Below are 19,183 nucleotides of genomic sequence, written 5' to 3' on the forward strand. Positions count from 1 at the left end.
ATGTAAGTAACTTTGCAGGGCCCGAGGGGAAGAGGAGCCCGAAAGGGGTGCTCGTACTCTAACCAGGCATGAGACATTGGCCCCGGACTGGTAGTCACGGCCACCACGAGTTAAGCGACCAATTCCGATGCATCGCTCGAGGCCAAATAAGCATACGCGGGCCCTGCAAATCTGAGCATATGTGACACGCTCTCAGACGGGCTTGCGGGCAGACGCTTTGCCTTTTCCCAACCCTAATCTTCAAAGGCGAGGTCGAGACCCGAGCTGGCGGGATTTAATTGGTGTTTGCTTGTTTGCTCCTTGCACTTGTCACAATGAGAAATAGAGAAATAATGATGTGGTAGAGAATGAACAGATCAAACCTTGGGAGAATGTGTCAACAAACAAATGTATTACATGCAAAGCAGAGTGATTGCCGGGTGCCGGGTAAATATTTGGACTTGTTACAGCTCCGAGCAATCACATTCTCGACGTTTATTTTGGTATAACCCTCGCTGGGAGGTCATTGCATTAGAATTGTTCAAAAAAGCAAAAGCAAAAGCAAAACAGGTGTGGAGTTAAGCCTGTAGATATGGTAATGGTAATGGTTTTATTTCATTTGAACATGCATCAGATTACAATTGAATGCATCACATAATCAGTTCACAGTTCCATATGTCCAAAAGAAGTAGGAAGAAGCACAGCTTATTAAATCCTACCCCTCCATCTGGTACTTTTACAATCAGTAACTGTTACATTTGTTCACTTCCTGCTTTCCATAATACAGTTTAGGTTTTTTTTTTTGTTTTTTGTTTTTAATAATGCACCTCGTACCAAAGTACAAAGTGATATGACCATCCAATGACATAATGTGTACCATAGTAAGTGTCAATATAGTGATATATATAGCACATCATGACTGGTTCAAGACTCTTCATCCTTGCATTTAGCAAACATCACTTGCTTGTATTACATATTACATACGTTATATTTTAGGGAATTAGGTGAGATGTCACAAGATTAAATATGTCACATGACCTTTTGTTGTGGTTTACCTTGGCTCACGTTGTGTAAATACAATTCTTCTGTGACTCCAATTACTTCAGCTAGAAAATCGAAAATCCCCAAATTGGCTAATCTGCATTATAAATGTTTTTGTTTCACTGAATGACAGCATTGACAACTGGTCTGCGCTCCTTTTATTTAAAAAAAAAACGTATATTATTATAATACTTCATACTCCAATTGTCGGTGGTAGCGTTCCCTAATAACAGGTATCGCTCTCTACTCTTGTTCCTCCTGGTATTATGCATCAACTGCTTGTATTGTTTCTTGAATTGGCTCATCGTTGTGCATTGTTTGAGGGTCTTACTCAATCCATTCCATAGTTTGATTCCACATACTGAAATGCTATGGCTTTTTAACGTAGTCCTAGCATATAAGTGTTTCAAATTTAGTTCTTCCCTGAGATCATAATTGTTGTAGAGAAGTATTGGATGACATTTTTAGCTAATTGGTTATTTTTAGCCTTATGCATTATTTTAGCTGTTTGAAGATGAACTATATCAGCAAGTTGAAGTATTTGTGATTTTAGAAATAAGGTTAGTATGTTCTCTGTAGGCGGCATTATGAATTATCCTTACTGACCTTTTTTTGCAGTACATTTAGCGAGTGAAGATTACTTTTATAGTTATTACCCCATATTTCCACACAATAAGTAAGCTATGGTAGAACCAGAGGGCAATAAAGAGTGTGGAGTGATTTGTTCAATACTGAAATATTTCTGTGGAAGAACAAGTTTTGTGGGCGGCACGGTGGTCTAGGATTAGCGCACAGACCTCACAGCTAGGAGACCAGGGTTCAATTCCACCCTCGGGCATCTCTGTGTGGAGTTTGCATGTTCTCCCCGTGCATGCGTGGGTTTTCTCCGGGTACTCCGGTTTCCTCCCACATTCCAAAAACATGCTAGGTTAATTGGCCACTCCAAATTGTCCATAGGTATGAATGTGAGTGTGAATGGTTGTTTGTCTATATGTGCCCTGTGATTGGCTGGCGACCAGTCCAGGGTGTACCCCGCCTTACGCCCGAAGACAGCTGGGATAGGCTCCAGCACCCCCCGCGACCCTCGTGAGGAAAAAGCGGTAGAAAATGAATGAATGAATGAATGAACAAGTTTTGTGGGTTCCAAATCTTTTTCCTGGTCAGTAAGCGTGGATAACCATAGAAAAGATAGAAGAGACAACGACTTTTTGTTGCATTATCGATTTCCTGTTACTTGACAAAATCTAACCTTATTACAGATGCGGCGACTTGAAACTCCCTTCTCATTAGAGGCTGAGAACTCCATTCGGCTGCTTTGCTAAAAATGAATTTCAGGTTGACCTTTTTCGTTGAACAACAACAACAACACTGTTGACGGCCACGAGGCTCATTAAGTCAGTTTGGCGAAATTCCAGCTGACAGCCGACAGCCATATCGGCAAGGTATCAGCCGGTCGGAAGAACAAGGCCGTGCGTTATCTGACGCTAAATATCTCAGTCGTTTTAATAGATATAAGTTTATTGCACTGTGTGCTGGTTTTTCGTGATCTCCGAGACAACAGATTGGTTCGAGTTCTTCATAATAGCACCATGACGAATCTAACCTTGGACTTGTTAAGTACTAAACACGGGCTCAGTGTCTGCCACACAGTCACAACATGAATGGATGTAACATGGCTACATTGTACACAATGCAACAGCCTAACAAGCAAGTACAGCAGTTGTTTCTATGTGATTAGAACACAATAGGGATCTTTGTACTCTATTTCTGTAATAGCAACATTGTCCAAGCACATACACACAGGGCCTTGCTGTATATACAACGTCCTTTCATGGATCCTAATTCCATCCCGACAGGGTAAATCTGTTTCTGGGAGTGCCGTCTGACGCCAACTGGGGATAAAGCAGCAAATATGTTCCTGGAAAACTGGGGCATCTGGTTTTCTCCTGCTAAAGTTGCTTGTCTTTGTATCTTTTGAACAAGTGACGGTCGAGATAAGAGTGGGGGTGGGGGATCTGAAGGATTACTGCAGTTTTACTTTGACTTGGGAAAGACTGGAGTGAGGATAAATCGTTTAAAGGCTCCCGTTACAAGATTGATAAGAGCTAATTACCCCAAAATATTGGCGTTGACTTTGAATGTGTCAACTTGAGCTGGACGTTCAAGTAAGTACCTCAATTTTTAGGTCGCGATGTAATTTATTTTTGGAAACAAAACACAAAACTGCTGAGCTTTTTAGTTTTATTCATTCATTTTCTACCGCTTATCTTCACAAGGGTCGTGGGGGTGCTGGAGCCTATCCCAGCTGTCTTCGGGCGAGAGACTGGGTACACCCTGGACTGGTGGCCAGCCAATCACAAGGCACATATAGACAAACAACCATTCGCACTCACATTCATACCTATGGACAATTTGAAGTCGCCAATTAACCTAGCATGTTTTTGGAATGGGGGAGGACACCAGAGTACCCGGAGAACATGCAAATTCCACACAGAGATGGCTGAGGGTGGGATTGAACTCGGGTTTCCTAGCTGTGAGGTCTGCGCGCTAACCACTCGACCGCCATGTAGCTTTTTATTCATTCATTCATTCATTTTCTACCGCTTTTTCCTCACGAGGGTCGCGGGGGTGCTGGAGCCTATCCCAGCTGTCTTCGGGCGAGAGGCGGGGTACACCCTGGACTGGTGGCCAGCCAATCACAGGGCACATATAGACAAACAACCATTCACACTCACATTCATACCTATGGACAATTTGGAGTGGCCAATTAACCTAGCATGTTTTTGAAATGTGGGAGGAAACCGGAGTACCCGGAGAAAACCCACGCATGCACGGGGAGAACATGCAAACTCCATACAGAGATGGCCGAGGGTGGGATTGAACTTGGGTTTCCTAGCTGTGAGGTTTGCGAGCTAACCACTCTTCCGCCGTGCAGCTTTTTAGTTTTAATCAATTTAAAATGAAACATAGAAAACTGCAACCTGCTAAGTTTATGTAAATAAAGGTAGTAACAGATTGTAGCCGTGGTCCTGAGTTCCACTGAAGAACGCCGCTTTTGTCGTAGCCTCTTGTATTTGTCAGTTTCTGTCTGGAAATGGATGGAAGAGGGTTTGCAAGCTCTGGCTTTTCCTTGACTTGATCTCCAGCTATGTAGTAGACCTGTGACTATATAGAGAGATGGATTTATCGGCAGTACTTCCTGTCCCTCACTTACATAACTCATTCCATACTAAAGATGTAGTTATTATAAACTCCAATGCCTTAGCCCAACAACGTATTTATATGTCTTTTAGGTTGGAGAAGCATGAGAAGCAAATGTTCCGTTGTGAAAAATCTTGATACATTGTGGAACTATTCCTGAATTTTGGTGCTTGTATTGCAATGTTCTGTGGTGCCAACGAAAGGCTGTCTCACTCTTCTCTGCTCTACTAGGAGAGGAGGCGCTGACGATGTACCTGGCCAAAAACAAGCTGGACAGGAAGCTGGCCAACGCCACTCAAAATGTGGAAGCCCTCCACCAGCTGGCCTCCTCCTACTTCATTGACCGTGACGGCACCATGAGGAAGCTGCACGAGATCCAGATCTCTACCAATGCTATCAAGGTTGGTGCGTGCACGTGTAGTAGAAGTACACATGAAAACATTTTATCTCTTGTGTTTACCATGATGACTGCAATACTAACTCCATGTTTATGAGTGGAGAGTAGAGTTGGACAGTGTAGAAATATAGCAGTTTAAGTTTCAGTCTACCAGTGATTTCACTGATGGTGACCCTAAGGTACCTAGACACAAAGACCCAAAGACCCAAAGACCCACAGACCCAAAGATAGTCTTTTAGTCATCGCGGTTCCAATCTTGTGCATCTTTATTCTATCACGTTTTTAAATATATATCACTTAATAAATCATTCTGTTTTGTAGTTGAATACGGCTTATTAATAGTTGAATATGAATGAATATCTGAGCATATTCTTTGCCTAAAATACGCATTTTCAAGCACAAAAAGTAAATGAAGTACAATACAAATACATGGCTTTCAATGAAAAAATTTTGGAATCATCCACAATCCTTATGTGAAACATGAACACATGTTTTTTTCATTTTTGTGCCTTCTGAATATTAAACAAACTGCTAGCACGAGGCAGCTAATAATGCATGTAGTTGGGATTCAGCTATTCTGCCAATAAAGGCTTCTATTCAACACATCCAAAAACCTCCAAAGGTGTTTTATTGTCTTATCTGCATGCTGTGATCATTAGTAATATTCCGATCACACAAAATACTCATAGTATTGGTTATTTTATATATGGTAGTATATGGTTATTTTTAGCATTACTGGTACTTCCTTCCTGGGTGCACTGATTTAATTTCATTGGCTACCGCCAATCATAGCGGAGTGAGCTGCCCCCGACTACTACTTTTTTCTTTCCTGGGGCAGAGAATAACGTTAGGGTAAACAGATCGTGTAATGAAACACTAAGTCATTCTCATAGCGGCATCACGTAGTACCAAATGTTCCACGGTCAAAATGAGACTATAATAAAACTGGGACCAGGATGCCGACTGATGGATGAGTGTATCTTTTCAATGTGTGCTGCTCCCCTTTGGGCTGGTAAATTCAGCGTAGTCTTCAGGTCAGAACTGCTGATCTCAAACCAGCATCTCGCAGAGTCCTCTTAACAATGTTGAGCGCCAACATTCCCAGCTTCAGTCTGTCCATGTAGAGTTGGTCGTGGAATCTCAAAGGTCCGATAATAATAACAAAAGAATCAAATAATAACAACTCAGGCTACTGTGGCAAAGCTAAAACTCAAATCTGATCCTTTGACATCACTTCCTGTCTTCCACACATTTACCATAACAATTTTAGTTATGTTTAAATCCTCTGACTACATCCATTTTGGCAAATACCAATGTAAAGGTGACTATATAGTTCATGTCTAGATGGTTCCCATAATCTTAAAAACACATTTAGAAGATCCTAAACAAGTTTTCTATGCCAAAACTTTACAGAAATTCACTTATCAGGGATCGGATCCGGAAGCAATTACCGTATTTTCCGGACTATAAGTGACACTTTTTTTCATAGGTTGGCTGTTCCTGCGACTTATACTCCAGAGCGACTTATAAATGAAAAAAAACTGTTACATAAACACTGGACACCTTTTCTGTTTATGTTTATTTTTTGTGTAGCTGGATAAGCATTGTGTTAGCATATCTTACACCTATTCAGCCTGTTCTCTATTCTTTTATTGTTAGAACTTGCCTTCCAAGAGGACGTAATGTCTGTTTTGGTCAAGTAGTTTGTAAAATAAATTTTTGACTTATTTTCAGTTCGACTTATGTATGTTTTTTTCTACCTAATTATGCATTTTTGGCATTGTGTGATTTATACTCCGGAGTGACTTATAGTCCAGATAATACAGTATTTGTGATAAACAAGGGATTATATGACATAAAATAATCAATGAATTAGTAGGGGTGTTCTGAGCAATAAGGATACAAAGATGAACATTCTTTATTAACGCAAATCTTTGTGATTTTTAGATTCTCATATTTTGAAGGTCTTTTCCATTTTTTTAATTTAAAATTTATTTCACTTAACTGCGACTCTTGCATGATTTATTTTTCTAAAGGCAGGAGGAAACAAAGAAGCCACTGCAATTTATAGCACCCAGCTTGAGCGGGATGGCGCCTGGAATATAATACATTTTTATACGTAGTCGAGCAGGAATGGCGTATAATTCAGTGCATGTACCTGTATGTTGAATAAATAATACCACCCAGGGGCACAGAGCAACAGGCCACATCTCTATTATGACCTTGCCAGCACATACTTTTTATTTCTTTTTTTGTGCCAGGCAATACAACAGGGACTTAAAGCTGGCAGGGTGGGGGGGCTTGTTTCTGGTGGCGCTGCAAAGTACGTTTGTTTGGAGCGTTTCTCACTCTGACATGAAGGAGAAACTGCAAGTCATTGTCGCAACCATTAATGAGCACATCAAGTTGAATCATGCAAGAATCGTGTAGAGGAAGGTTTTTTTTTACAGCCGAGTGCTAAAAATGTTTTTAAAAGCTTCAACTTGGGCTACAATTCTTGCAAATAAAATACATATTTAGGCATTTACCAAACCCAGAACAGAAGACCTTGACAAAATCATAGACACAAAAATACAACAGAAATGTCTCCAAGTGCGTGTGAGTGACAGGAAGAAAAGCTCTGTTGGGGAAAAAATAAATAAAATAATAATAAATAAAAATAACAAATCACTCATAAAAGTAAATCAAATTTTATATTAATATATAATTTAATATATAATAAAATTTTGAATAAATGAAAAAGTAAATGAAGTACAATAGAAATACATGGCTTTCAAGAAAAAAATTAGTTTTTTGGAATAATCCAAGTGTGTGAGAGTGACAGGAAGAAAAGCTCTGTTGGGGAAAAAAAAAAATAAATAAATAAAAATAATAAATCACTCATCAAAGTAAATCAAACTTTATATTAATAAATATATTAATATATAATATAATTTTGAATAAATGAAAAAGTAAATTAAGTACAATACAAATACATGGCTTTCAAGAAATAAAAAATAAAAAATAAATAAAATAATAATAAATAAAAATAATAAATCACTCATCAAAGTAAATCAAACTTTATATTATATATATATATATATATAATATATAATATGTATTAATTAATATATATATATATTAATATATAATATATAATATAATTATAATATAATTTTGAATAAATGAAAAAGTAAATGAAGTACAATACAAATACATGGCTTTCAACAAAAAAAATAGTTTTTTTTAATAATCCACATGCGCATGAGTGACAGGAAGAAAAGCTCTGTTGGGGGAAAAAATAAATAAAAAATAATAAATCACTCATTAAAGTAAATCAAACTTTATTCATAAAGCGCTTTTTGCACATTTCAAGGCAACCAAGTGTTTTACAGTTAAAACCCAAACATCTTACCTCCCACAGAAAATATCAATTTAAACAAAATATTTTTCAAAAAGCCGAAAACATGTTTCCATGGTCTCCACAAGCACTTTAAGTGAAGGACGCCTGCCCCCCTCCGCCCCCACCTTCACTTCCCAACTCCACGGCCCACAAGCCTTGACATTCATGCTCTTATCTTTTTGTGCTTGTGAGTGACAAGAGGATTAAGGCGGGATGTCAGATGAGACTGCAGGTAGCCAGCAAGTCGAGCGTAGCAAAATTAAGCAAACCTGACATCGGCTGCTGAGTCAGTTCCTCGGCGAGGGGCAGGACAGGAGGTGTCAAGGGGACTCACTAGAAAGCGGAGTGGACACTGGGTCTGCCTATCACGTCTGAAAGACCCGGAGCATATGTCAAGAGGTGAGACTTTTTAAACAAAGGCTTGGAGGGTGTAGATCTACATTTAATAGATGTGTACAGATCTGAGATTGCTTCCCCCACCCCACCCCCATCAGATCCACCAGGAGATGGAATGACTCATTTGCATCTCCTGGTGGATGTCTCTTGCTCGTCTAACAGGGCAACACAGCAGCTACGCTCATTTGCTATGCAGATAGACAAAACACAGCTGTGTACAGATCACAGTGGATGTACTGTTATGATGTGTTTGGTTTCCTACGCTAATCCCACAGAAAGAACAGTCGTTTGTACAAGGTCGGGGACATCATCCCGTTAGGCTACTCTTTGTTGCTGAACTTGCGTACTCTCATAAACGCAAAAATGGACTTTTTAATGATGTTCTCACAGTAATCTGTGCAGCTTTATGAGCACCAAATATGAGAAAAATCACTTGTTTTTGTTCCACTTTGGGAAGGGAAGTAAATTTGCTACCGGAGTTTTCAACCTTTTTGGGAAAATGTCCGACCATAACTTGTGTCAGTACCTCTAATACGTGTGCAATTTAGAAAATTCATTAATTCATTCGCAGGGGGTGCTGGAGCCTATCCCAGCTGTCTTCGGGCGAGAGGCGGGGTACACCGTGGACTGGTCGCCAGCCAATCACAGGGCACATATAGACAAACAACCATTCACACTCACATTCATACCTATGGACAATTTGGAGTCGGCAATTAACCTAGCATGTTTTTGGAATGTGGGAGGAAACCGGAGTACCCGGAGAAAACCCACACATGCACGGGGAGAGCATGCAAACTCCACACAGAGATGGCAGAGGGTGGAATTGAACTCGGGTCTCCTAGTTGTGAGTTCTACACACTAACCGCTCGTTAGCACGCAGCCCGGCCCGTGTTTTTACTAGCCATTTTTATTTGTATATTTTTAGTTTTACATGCCAGTGTGTTTTTCATTTACACATTTATATCCTGGGCTGCACAGCGGTCAAGTCGTTAGCGTGCAGACCTCACAGCTAGGAGACAAGTGTTCAATTCCACCCTCGGCCATCTCTGTGTGGAGTTTGCATGTTCTCCCCGTTTTCTCTGGGTACTCCGGTTTTCTCCCACATTCCAAAAACATGCTAGGTTAGTGTGAGTGTGAATGGTTGTTTGTCTATATGTGCCCTGTGATTGGCTGGCCACCAGTCTGGGGTGTACCCTATAGTAGTATTGTGGCACAAAAGTGACATTCATTCATTTTATCCTCACAAGGGGTACTGGAGCCTATCCCAGCTGTCTTCGGGCGAGAAGCGGGGTACACCCTGGACTGGTGGCCAGCCAATCACGGGACACATATAGACAAACAACCATTCACACTCACATTCATACCTATGGACAATTTGGAGTCGCCAATTAACCTAGCATGTTTTTGGAATGTGGGAGGAAACCGGAGTACCCGGAGAAAACCCACGCATGCAAGGGGAGAACATGCAAACTCCACACAGAGATTACAGAGGGTGGAATTGAACCCTGGTCTCCTAGCTGTGAGGTCTGCGTGCGAACCACTCGACCACTGTGCAGCCCAATTTAGAAAATTGTTTTTTCTAAAAAAACAACCCAGCCAAAATCCGATTGATGATTCAGTTACAATAGGATAAAATACATTTCCAACATAATTCCCATTGTTGAAATCCTTCGGACTGGAGGTGAGAGGAGCACAAAATGACTTGAGGCGCCACTTCAGGGGTAGCCTGATGTGAATATAAAACACGCATAGCCAGCTGTATGATTGCAGGTATAACATAACTAAATCTAATCTGAGGTTATGTGCCTTATAAAAATCCCTTGACTATGAATAATGGCGACATGAAATTGGTGCTTTCCGGTCACGTCTTCCGATGGACTGAAAAGTGATGCGAATGTGCAAGGAAAGCAAAGTCCGGCAGAAAGCCTGCGGATCTATAAACACAGGGAACAAGGGCTTTGCTCCTCTAATATTGATTCAGTGTGGCTGTGCGAGCTGCTTCCAAGTGCAAACTTACAATCAGGATGAAAAACATTTGTCAATACCGCTGATATGTTTGAGACGTTTCCTGTCTATGAGGAAACAAGTTAGAGTCCATTTTCCTCTGCGGAATTATTGGAAGCTCATGCGACCGAGCTGGTTGGTAATGTTTGTTGTTACTGGGGTGGTTTGGTTTGCTTTGGTTTATTTTGAACATGCTTAGTGATTTTGAAGCGCACACCATGTTTGCATTGCACCGTTCAATACGTCCTAAAAGGAGTAGAATAAGTGAGGATAACCCAATCATTAGCCACGTTTACATGGACCCAAATATTCCAATTGCATTCGGTTTATTTGCTCAAACAGAAAGAATTGAGCCTTTGTATCCACCTCATTCCGAAAGAAAAGTGCCAATCCGAATGAATATATAATTCACAGTGGTGGAATATTCCTTTCCCCAATCCGATTGAGGTATCTTGTACACGCTCAATCGGAAAGTTGTCAGACTGCATTCTTCTTTGTGTTCTGTTGTTATTGGCGGTTGGCAAGCAGCTTTCGTGTGCATCAGCGCCATCTGTGGAACAGAATCTAAACCCTTCTATACGCCATTCACAAGTCCAGTTTTATTAAAAAAGAAAATATATATCTATATAAAACATTATTTTGTTTTTGATGCAAACTAATTTCAAGACCGGGCAAAGGAAAAACTGGCAATACGGAGTGAAAGAAAAACTTGGGGAAGTCGATTGATGTTTACGTTTTACTGCGAATGCCCCATTGACTGTTTTGTTGGATTATAGCAGCGCATGTAGACAAGAGATTGGACTATTCCCTTCCATGTATACCATTGTTTTCGGAAAGATTCCATTCGGAAAGAGAAAAACTCCCCATGTAAACATGGCTGTTGACCTGTACATATAAAATAACCTTACAAATACTAAAATACGTGTTCCGAGTTATGTCATTTTTTTCGTTTAGCTCACACGGCCATAAATGACTGTTTTTTCCGTGCTATAAATCCCTTTTTTTCATGTTGTGTCTAGTCCTGGAGCACACAGTGGCGGAATGGCGGAGCTAGGTAGCAGCCAAGGCAGTTCAACCCTCTGACTCAGACCATTCTAGTTTGACCACTTCCTTTTAAGTAAATCAATGAAAACAAGGTTTTTATTTTTGTACCTCAAGCTTCTTGTCACATACGTTGAACCAAACAGCAGCTGATGTAAATTCATAAACTATTACCATCTGAAGTTGGAAGACAGCAGATGTTCTCATTTGGATACGTATGCATATTCCGCCAATGGTCGGCCACAAGCTGGTCGCCTGCACAGTCCCTTGGAGCAAGATGTCGCCAACGGTTGGCCGCCAGCATCTTATTCTGGCTGCGGGCCTAAGAATACAGAAGTGTGTCCGATGATGGATCGTTGCTGTATTAGAAGTGAAGCAGAACAGATTTTCAAAATATATCAGGGAATTACACACAGCGTGTAATCTGATGTAGACCACAATAGCAAGAACATCATGTTCAAATTCAATGAAACGGTTTTCTGCTTCTCCATCAGTGTAGGAATTCAAAATGTAATGGTAATGGTTTTATTTCATTTGAACATGCATCAGATTACAATTGAATGCATCACATAATCAGTTCACAGTTCCACATGTCCAAAAGGAGTAGGAAGAAGCAAAGCTGATTAAATCCTACCCCTTCATCTGGTACTTTTACAATCAGTCACTGTTACATTTGTTCACTTCCTGCTTTCCTAAAATAGTTTTTTTTTTTTTTGTCACGTACTGAAGTATGACATAATCTTTTCATTCATTCATTCATTCATTCATTCATTTTCTACCGCTTTTCCTCACGAGGGTCGTGGGGGTGCTGGAGCCTATCCCAGCTGTCTTTGAGCGAGAGGCGGGGTACACCCTGGACTGGTCGCCAGCCAATCCCAGGGCACATATAGACAAACAACCATTCACACTCACATTCATACCTATGGACAATTTGGAGTGGCCAATTAACCTAGCATGTTTTTGGAATGTGGGAGGAAACCGGAGTACCCGGAGAAAACCCACGCATGCACAGGGAGAACATGCAAACTCAGAGATGCCGACGGTGGAATTGAACCCTGATCTCCTAGCTGTGAGGTCTGCGCGCTAACCACTCGACCGCTGTGCAGCATGACATAATCTTATTATGTAGTTATTATGTCTACTAGAGATGATTAGGGATACTCGTTATAAACGGACAATGCCTTTTTGCCAGATACAAGTATGAAAGTAGTACATTCAGTCATTATCTGTATTCGTGTTCAAAGAAAATGCTCATTATGTATTCATGTACTCGATGCTCTGTGATTGGCCATTCGCACACAGGGACCGCCTCTCCCGAGAGCTCGGCGGTGCTTCACACGGTGCAATTGGTAACAATGCCTCCACCCTTCATTTTGCTATAATATGGAGTTAGCAAGCAACATTTAGCACTCTTAGCGCTGCACCATTAGCTATATGCTAACTTGTAGTGGCGTGTACTCCGTAATAATGATTTGATTGGCTGTGGTTGTTTTAAATTGCTAAATGGAACAGAATGTTTTTATTTCATTCCATTTCAGCTTGGGATTTATTTTGTGTATGGATTAGAATATTTAGCTACAATTGTGATGCGGAAGGTCTTCTGGGTAGCATCATTGTAAGCACAATGCAGGAATTACAACGAGACAACATTGGCGTGTGAGGACCACGCAGGACATAACAATCAGTCGCTTATTAGCGGACATCTGTGCAGGTGCTGACGCAACGCTTCCTCATCAAAACCGGCCTCATTTGTGGAAAACTATCAACGGTTTCGATTGTTATCACTCGCACGGGTTTCGCGTACGGTGCTGAAATACCCGGAAAAAAAAAAAGTCATTACACGACATGAGGATGTTGAGTGAAACTGTGAGAAGCGCTCCCTTTATTAAGTGGAAATCCTCCCGTGGATCTCAGATCACATTTAAAAAGCAACTCTGTGCCGGCGTGTGTATTTTATGTGTATGTGTCAACCTCATCCAATTGCTTTCCACTAAAAGTGTGAAGTGATGGACTCCGTGCGGAGAACCCGGTCGGATGCATCAAGCCTCTTTTTTTTCTTTCTCTCCCGGCTGATCCTTGGAGGTTTTAGTCTCATCTTAACGTTAATCAAAATCTAGACATATCTCCACTCGGCTGCTAGTACCCTCAGTCAGTTGTTTACCTCATTTTAAACAAACATCCCCAAAAAAACCTGATAAATAAGCCCATTGGGGGATGAGACAATATTGTGAAATACGTTTTAGTTATCTTGTTTTTTTTTTTGCCTTCTGCAGTGTCAGCTACCAGCAAGAAGGCAGACATGATTCTACAGAGACAAAGACAGTAAACATACCGTGTGCAGCAAGTTAGCCCGGGGTTAGGAGATAATGAGATCAGGCGGTATGGGCATTCTTTCTGATCATGGATGTATCGCTGCTTTAACAGGCGGGAAAACACTCTGATCTTTCAAAAATGTCCAAATACTGTGTACTGTGCAGTTTTTTTAGTACCTTTTGTTGTACCGCCATGCCTCGGTTAATGGCCAAGTCCACTCGAATATTAAAACACAGCACAATCATTTTTTCCACAAAGCACACCGCCAAGCCGGCATCTGTAAAGTGGACGGTGTCCTTTGGTCAAACCAAAGCTTACAAATGTCAAATTTGTCAAATATTTTACGGTGTTGTGTTTCTTCATGTATTTTTATGTTGATGTAAAACAACCAATTTTTGTGTTTATGTTGTGTCGTAGTTTTCTCAAGAACTGAAATTAGCTGAAATATTTGACTGGTGATTACCAAAAACATGGAAAAAGGTAGAAACAAAGTACAGTCATCATATCTTACTTATTGTGTGAAAATATGGAGTAATAACTATGAAAAGCAATCTTCACTCGCTAAATATACTGCAAAAAAGGTCAGTAAGGATAATTCATAATGCCGCCTACAGAGAACATACTAACTCCTTATTTCTAAAATCACAAATACTTTAACTTGCTGATATAGTTCATCTTCAAACAGCTAAAATAATGCATAAGGCTAAAAATAACCAATTAGCTACAAATGTCATCCAATACTTCTCTACAAGAGAGGAGAAATATGATCTCAGGGAAGAACTACATTTGAAACACTTATATGCTAGGACTACGTTAAAAAGCCATAGCATTTCAGTATGTGGAATCAAACTATGGAATGGATTGAGTAAGACCCTCAAACAATGCACAACGATGAGCCAATTCAAGAAACAATACAAGCAGTTGATGTTTGCTAAATACAAGGATGAAGAGTCTTGAACCAGTCATGATGTGCTATATATATCACTATATTGACACTTACTATGGTACACATTATGTCATTGGATGCTCATATCACCTCGTACTTCGGTACTTGACAAAAATAAATAAAAAAAAAACAAAAAAAAACAACTTAAACTATATTAGGAAAGCAGGAAGTGAACAAATGTAACAATTACTGATTGTAAAAGTACCAGATGGAGGGGTAGGATTTAATAAGCTTTGCTTCTTCCTACTCCTTTTGGACATGTGGAACCGTGAACTGATTATGTGATGCATTCAATTGTAATCTGATGCATGTTCAAATGAAATAAAACCATTACCATTACAATAATGTTTCTTTTGGTAGGCACCATGTTTATTATAGCCCTAACACACAATATTCTGTGTGCCATGAAAAATCAGTCAAAATCCTCAAAAATGGCCGGAATTGAATGAGTTCAATTATACTCAGGTGTCTACTCTATAGTTCCATTTTGTACTTTTAATATTTTGCTCTAATGGCTGTGTAGAAAATTTTAGCCCTGGGGTGTCCAAACTGTGGACTGGGGGCCATTTGTGACATTTTTATCAATCAATCAATCAATCAAACTTTATTTGTGGAGCACTTTTTATACATAAAAATGTAGCACAAAGTGCTTTACATGTTAAAAAAAAAGAAGAAGAAAAACAACAAGACACAAACACACACACATAAGATGTTTGTTTGCCCATGGCACATTCCAGTAATATAATTAAACTCCAAAACTAAACAAAAAAATTAAGTACAGAAAAAAAAGGTCTTAGCATATTTAGATGTGGGCTGCACAGTGGTCGTGTGTTTAGCGTGCAGACCTCACAGCTAGGAGAACGGGGTTCAATCCCACCCTCGGCCATCTCTGTGTGGAGTTTGCATGTTCTCCCCGTGTATGCGTGGGTTTTCTCCGGGTACTCCGGTTTCCGCCAACATTCCAAAAACACGCTAGGTTAATTAGCGACTCCAAATTGTCCATAGGTATGAATGTGAGTGTGAATGGTTGTTTGTCTATATGTGCCCTGTGATTGGCTGGCGACCAGTCCAGGGTGTACCCCGCCTCTCACCCGAAGACAGCTGGGATAGGCTCCAGCACCCCCGCGACCCTTGTGAGGATAAGCGGTAGAAAATAAATGAATTAATGAATATTTAGATGTGCTATATGTACATACATCAAAGTGGGCCTTGCATCCTTTCATTTTGCGGTATGTGGGCCCCCTATGGAGAAGGTTGGGGCACCCCACCCCACCTTGCTATAAGTCTTTCCATTTCGCACTACTTACATGTGCTTTTATTGCTAAAAGCAGCTTTTGGAACACGTATGGAACACTTCACATGCTTGTGAAATGTCAGCTTCTTCCTCCTCCTGCTCTGCCACCCACACCGCAGGAGCATCAGGACAAAGAAAATGCATATTGAGCACCGGTGTAAATCAATCCACGGTAGCTATGCGCATAGGTGACCTTGCGAGGGATGCAGGCAAAGCCCCGCCGGGTAGGGATGCACACTTCCTGAACCTCACGCCTGGATGCATTTACAATGCAATACAATGTGGGAGTTTGCCACACAGCCATGTGTCCTTGCAGCCATGCGTGCATCTCTACGTTATTCCTCCTGCACAGGAACACGCCTTTCAACAAGAAGATACTTGAACGTAAACTGCTATTTTCTTTTCATTAAAATACTCCACTGGATACCGTACTCCATCACTAAATGATCATCCCTCACGACTGGAAGTCCTCGCTTGAAACATTCAGGTTCAGCCAGCCAAAGACAAAAACTTCATAACATTTATTTCCATCAGTAAGGAATTACGTCGCTCACAGTGGGAAGAGTCTTTAGAGTGAGTGTTTGATTTTTTTCACGTGTACACAACCCCTAGGTGTGGGCTAACTACCTTCAATGAGTAGATGGTTTATCCTAAAAAAAACTACTAAATAAATACATGACTTTGAAAAAATATTAATAATATTCCATCAATGCTCCAATTAACGCCTTTATTGCATTAGCTGGAATACGGACCCGTGGTGTGTGAAACTGCATTTGCAGTATCACAAGTATTGCTAAAGTACTTAACCCGAGCCACAAACCCACGCACCCAAACTATAAAGTACCTAATTTATCCTGCAAGACGAAGCAGTGTAAAAGTAAAAGTACAAATATAGCATTATGAAAATACAACTTTTGCACCAAAACAGCATACAGTTCATTCATGTGACCATATTCTTGTCCAACCATCGTGAAAAGCAGTCTCATCTTTAGTATGCTTTGCCGTAATATCTCTTAATATCTATATCAATATATATAATATCAACATCTGTTGCACAACAGCATGAGATTGAGGTTTTTGCATTATATTTTACTTACTTTTCTCCTTATTTTTGATATTTTTGCTCTACTGTATTTGCTATTTGTACCTTATTTTTTATTTTTGTGATTATTATTTTTGTGTCTTATTTTTTTTTGTGTTGTCTGCACTGATTGGAACTAATTTAACACTACTAAAAATTAATCACTGGCCACAACTTAACACTCAGTTCTACTCACTCATTATTTTTTATGTTCACCTAATGAAAAAAAAACACATTTCCTTGAAACAAAAATGTATCTATAAATGCATTATGTGAAGTGTAATTACCCCTCAAAATAATGTATTGAAAACACGCTTTAGTTTGATCCAGTAACATTAAAACGTTTATTTTCAAATGTCACAAAAGTAAAACAACAAAAGTTGAATAACAGACAGATACGGGCTGAACAATAAATGTGTATAATATTGCCATTTTAGTAGGATTATTTCAACACTGTCCAATTTATTTATTTTTTTAATTTTGCTTGCTTTGCATTTTAAATCTCAATTCTTTTATTATGATCTTACAACCATCAATGGAAAACAGATTCTCCATCCTGTCATATGTACAATTTATTTTTTAACTACTTTTTTAATTACTTTTAAATTGTCTGTAGTTTCCATCCATCCATCCATCTAATAAATTCATATATAATAAATATTCAACTTGCAGATTTGCATTTGCAGACATCCTCTACAAATGTTCTTTGATTATTTTTTGGCACCAACTAATCAGTCAACATATGCACAGCAGATTTATTTTCATTAGAGTGAAGGCGAACTACAAAACAATAACATAATAATTCTTAATATTTGTTTCTCGGTTAATTCATCCATTTTTATGCTTAAATGCCTAAATTAGGATAATTTATACATTCAATTTGGCCACACACAAACAGCGCTGTATCAAGGGATGATTGCATCACCTGCTTCCTATTAACAGCCCACAATCTTGGTAGTTTAGGTAAATAGTCCCCTTGGCTATAAATGCTAGAACACTAAGTATACAATATACAGTATGTATTAAAAACTACATTTAATTTCTCCATTGCATCTTGTTTATTGGGATGGCACCTGATTACGTATTATTACCACACAGTGTCGAAATATTATAAAAAAAAAAAACACACAGATTCTGCCAAGAAAAGTAACTTTACATAATCTTTTTTGCACATGTGTTCCTCTGACAGTTTCATTCTGGTACTCCAGAGGTTCTGCGAGATCACACTGAGGAGAATTAGCGAGCAGCACGTCATCTTCATTTCGACATGGCCAGAAATAGCAAGTCATTAGGAGCAAGGCAGGTGATGGACAGATTAGGAGGCCTCAGCAGAGACCGTGTGAGAAATGGAGACACTTCCACGTGAAGGTGGAGTAGTTCTTGGTACCTTAAACCTTTGACATTTGACAAAGGAATCAAACAATAACAAGGAGTTCTATATTTAGTAGTGAGACTTTCAATGGACCTGATTATAGAGCACAAATGCTCATCCAAGGCTGATATCTAATGCATGAGATGTTCTCGTTGATGTTAATGGATGTGTAGCGAACCCTTTGTTGTTTTTTTTCTTCCCCATTAGTCATTTGTGTTCTTCAAAACGTTCTCAAAGTATACGGTTAGTGGCCAGTGTAATCATTTATACATTAAAACTGATAACAACTTCCTATGTCGCATGCTAATTAGGCATGACGATCTTCACGCTAATGCAAATAATTCACACCGCTATGGTAGGTGGGTCATGCTCTAGGAATAAGAGTCTTGCGTTTCCCACTCAACGTTCCAAACCTCAGCCTATGTCCTGTCAAGCTGCAGAGACCCTTGCCAGATTTTAATTGGTGTCTAATTAAAAGTGTGCATGCTGCAAGGTGGAGCGTAAAAGTATTGAAAAGTGGTGACATGGGTTGGTAGATGCAGTGCGTGTTGTCTGCTCATTAAAGTGAGTCCAATAGGCCGGTCCTAATCAAATAGACTTGCCACATTTGTTGTGGAACACTATCCGTGTGCAATTTAGCAAGCAACTAAAAAAGTGAAATATATCTCCTCTGTATTTCTAAAATCGCAAATACTTCAACTTGCTGATATAGTTCATCTTCAAACAGCTAAAATAA

The 19,183-nt window shown here is 39.7% G+C and overlaps 1 protein-coding gene across 2 annotated transcripts in view; it reads left to right on the plus strand.

Annotated features, from left to right (window-relative positions):
• The window catches only part of brinp1 (bone morphogenetic protein/retinoic acid inducible neural-specific 1), a 121,931-nt gene that overhangs the window by 57,774 nt on the left and 44,974 nt on the right, over nt 1-19,183 (plus strand). The window contains exons 1-2 of one of the 2 annotated variants that reach the window (XM_058065136.1): nt 3,069-3,185; nt 4,453-4,622. In XM_058065136.1, the coding sequence (XP_057921119.1) occupies nt 4,470-4,622 (153 nt within the window). In that variant the 5' untranslated portion in view covers nt 3,069-3,185; nt 4,453-4,469. Of the gene's footprint in view, nt 1-3,068; nt 3,186-4,452; nt 4,623-19,183 lie in introns of those variants that run through there. The other variant, XM_058065135.1, reaches the window with a different exon arrangement.

The sequence above is a fragment of the Doryrhamphus excisus genome, chromosome 2, assembly GCF_030265055.1.
Source record: "Doryrhamphus excisus isolate RoL2022-K1 chromosome 2, RoL_Dexc_1.0, whole genome shotgun sequence".
Taxonomy (NCBI): domain Eukaryota; kingdom Metazoa; phylum Chordata; class Actinopteri; order Syngnathiformes; family Syngnathidae; genus Doryrhamphus; species Doryrhamphus excisus.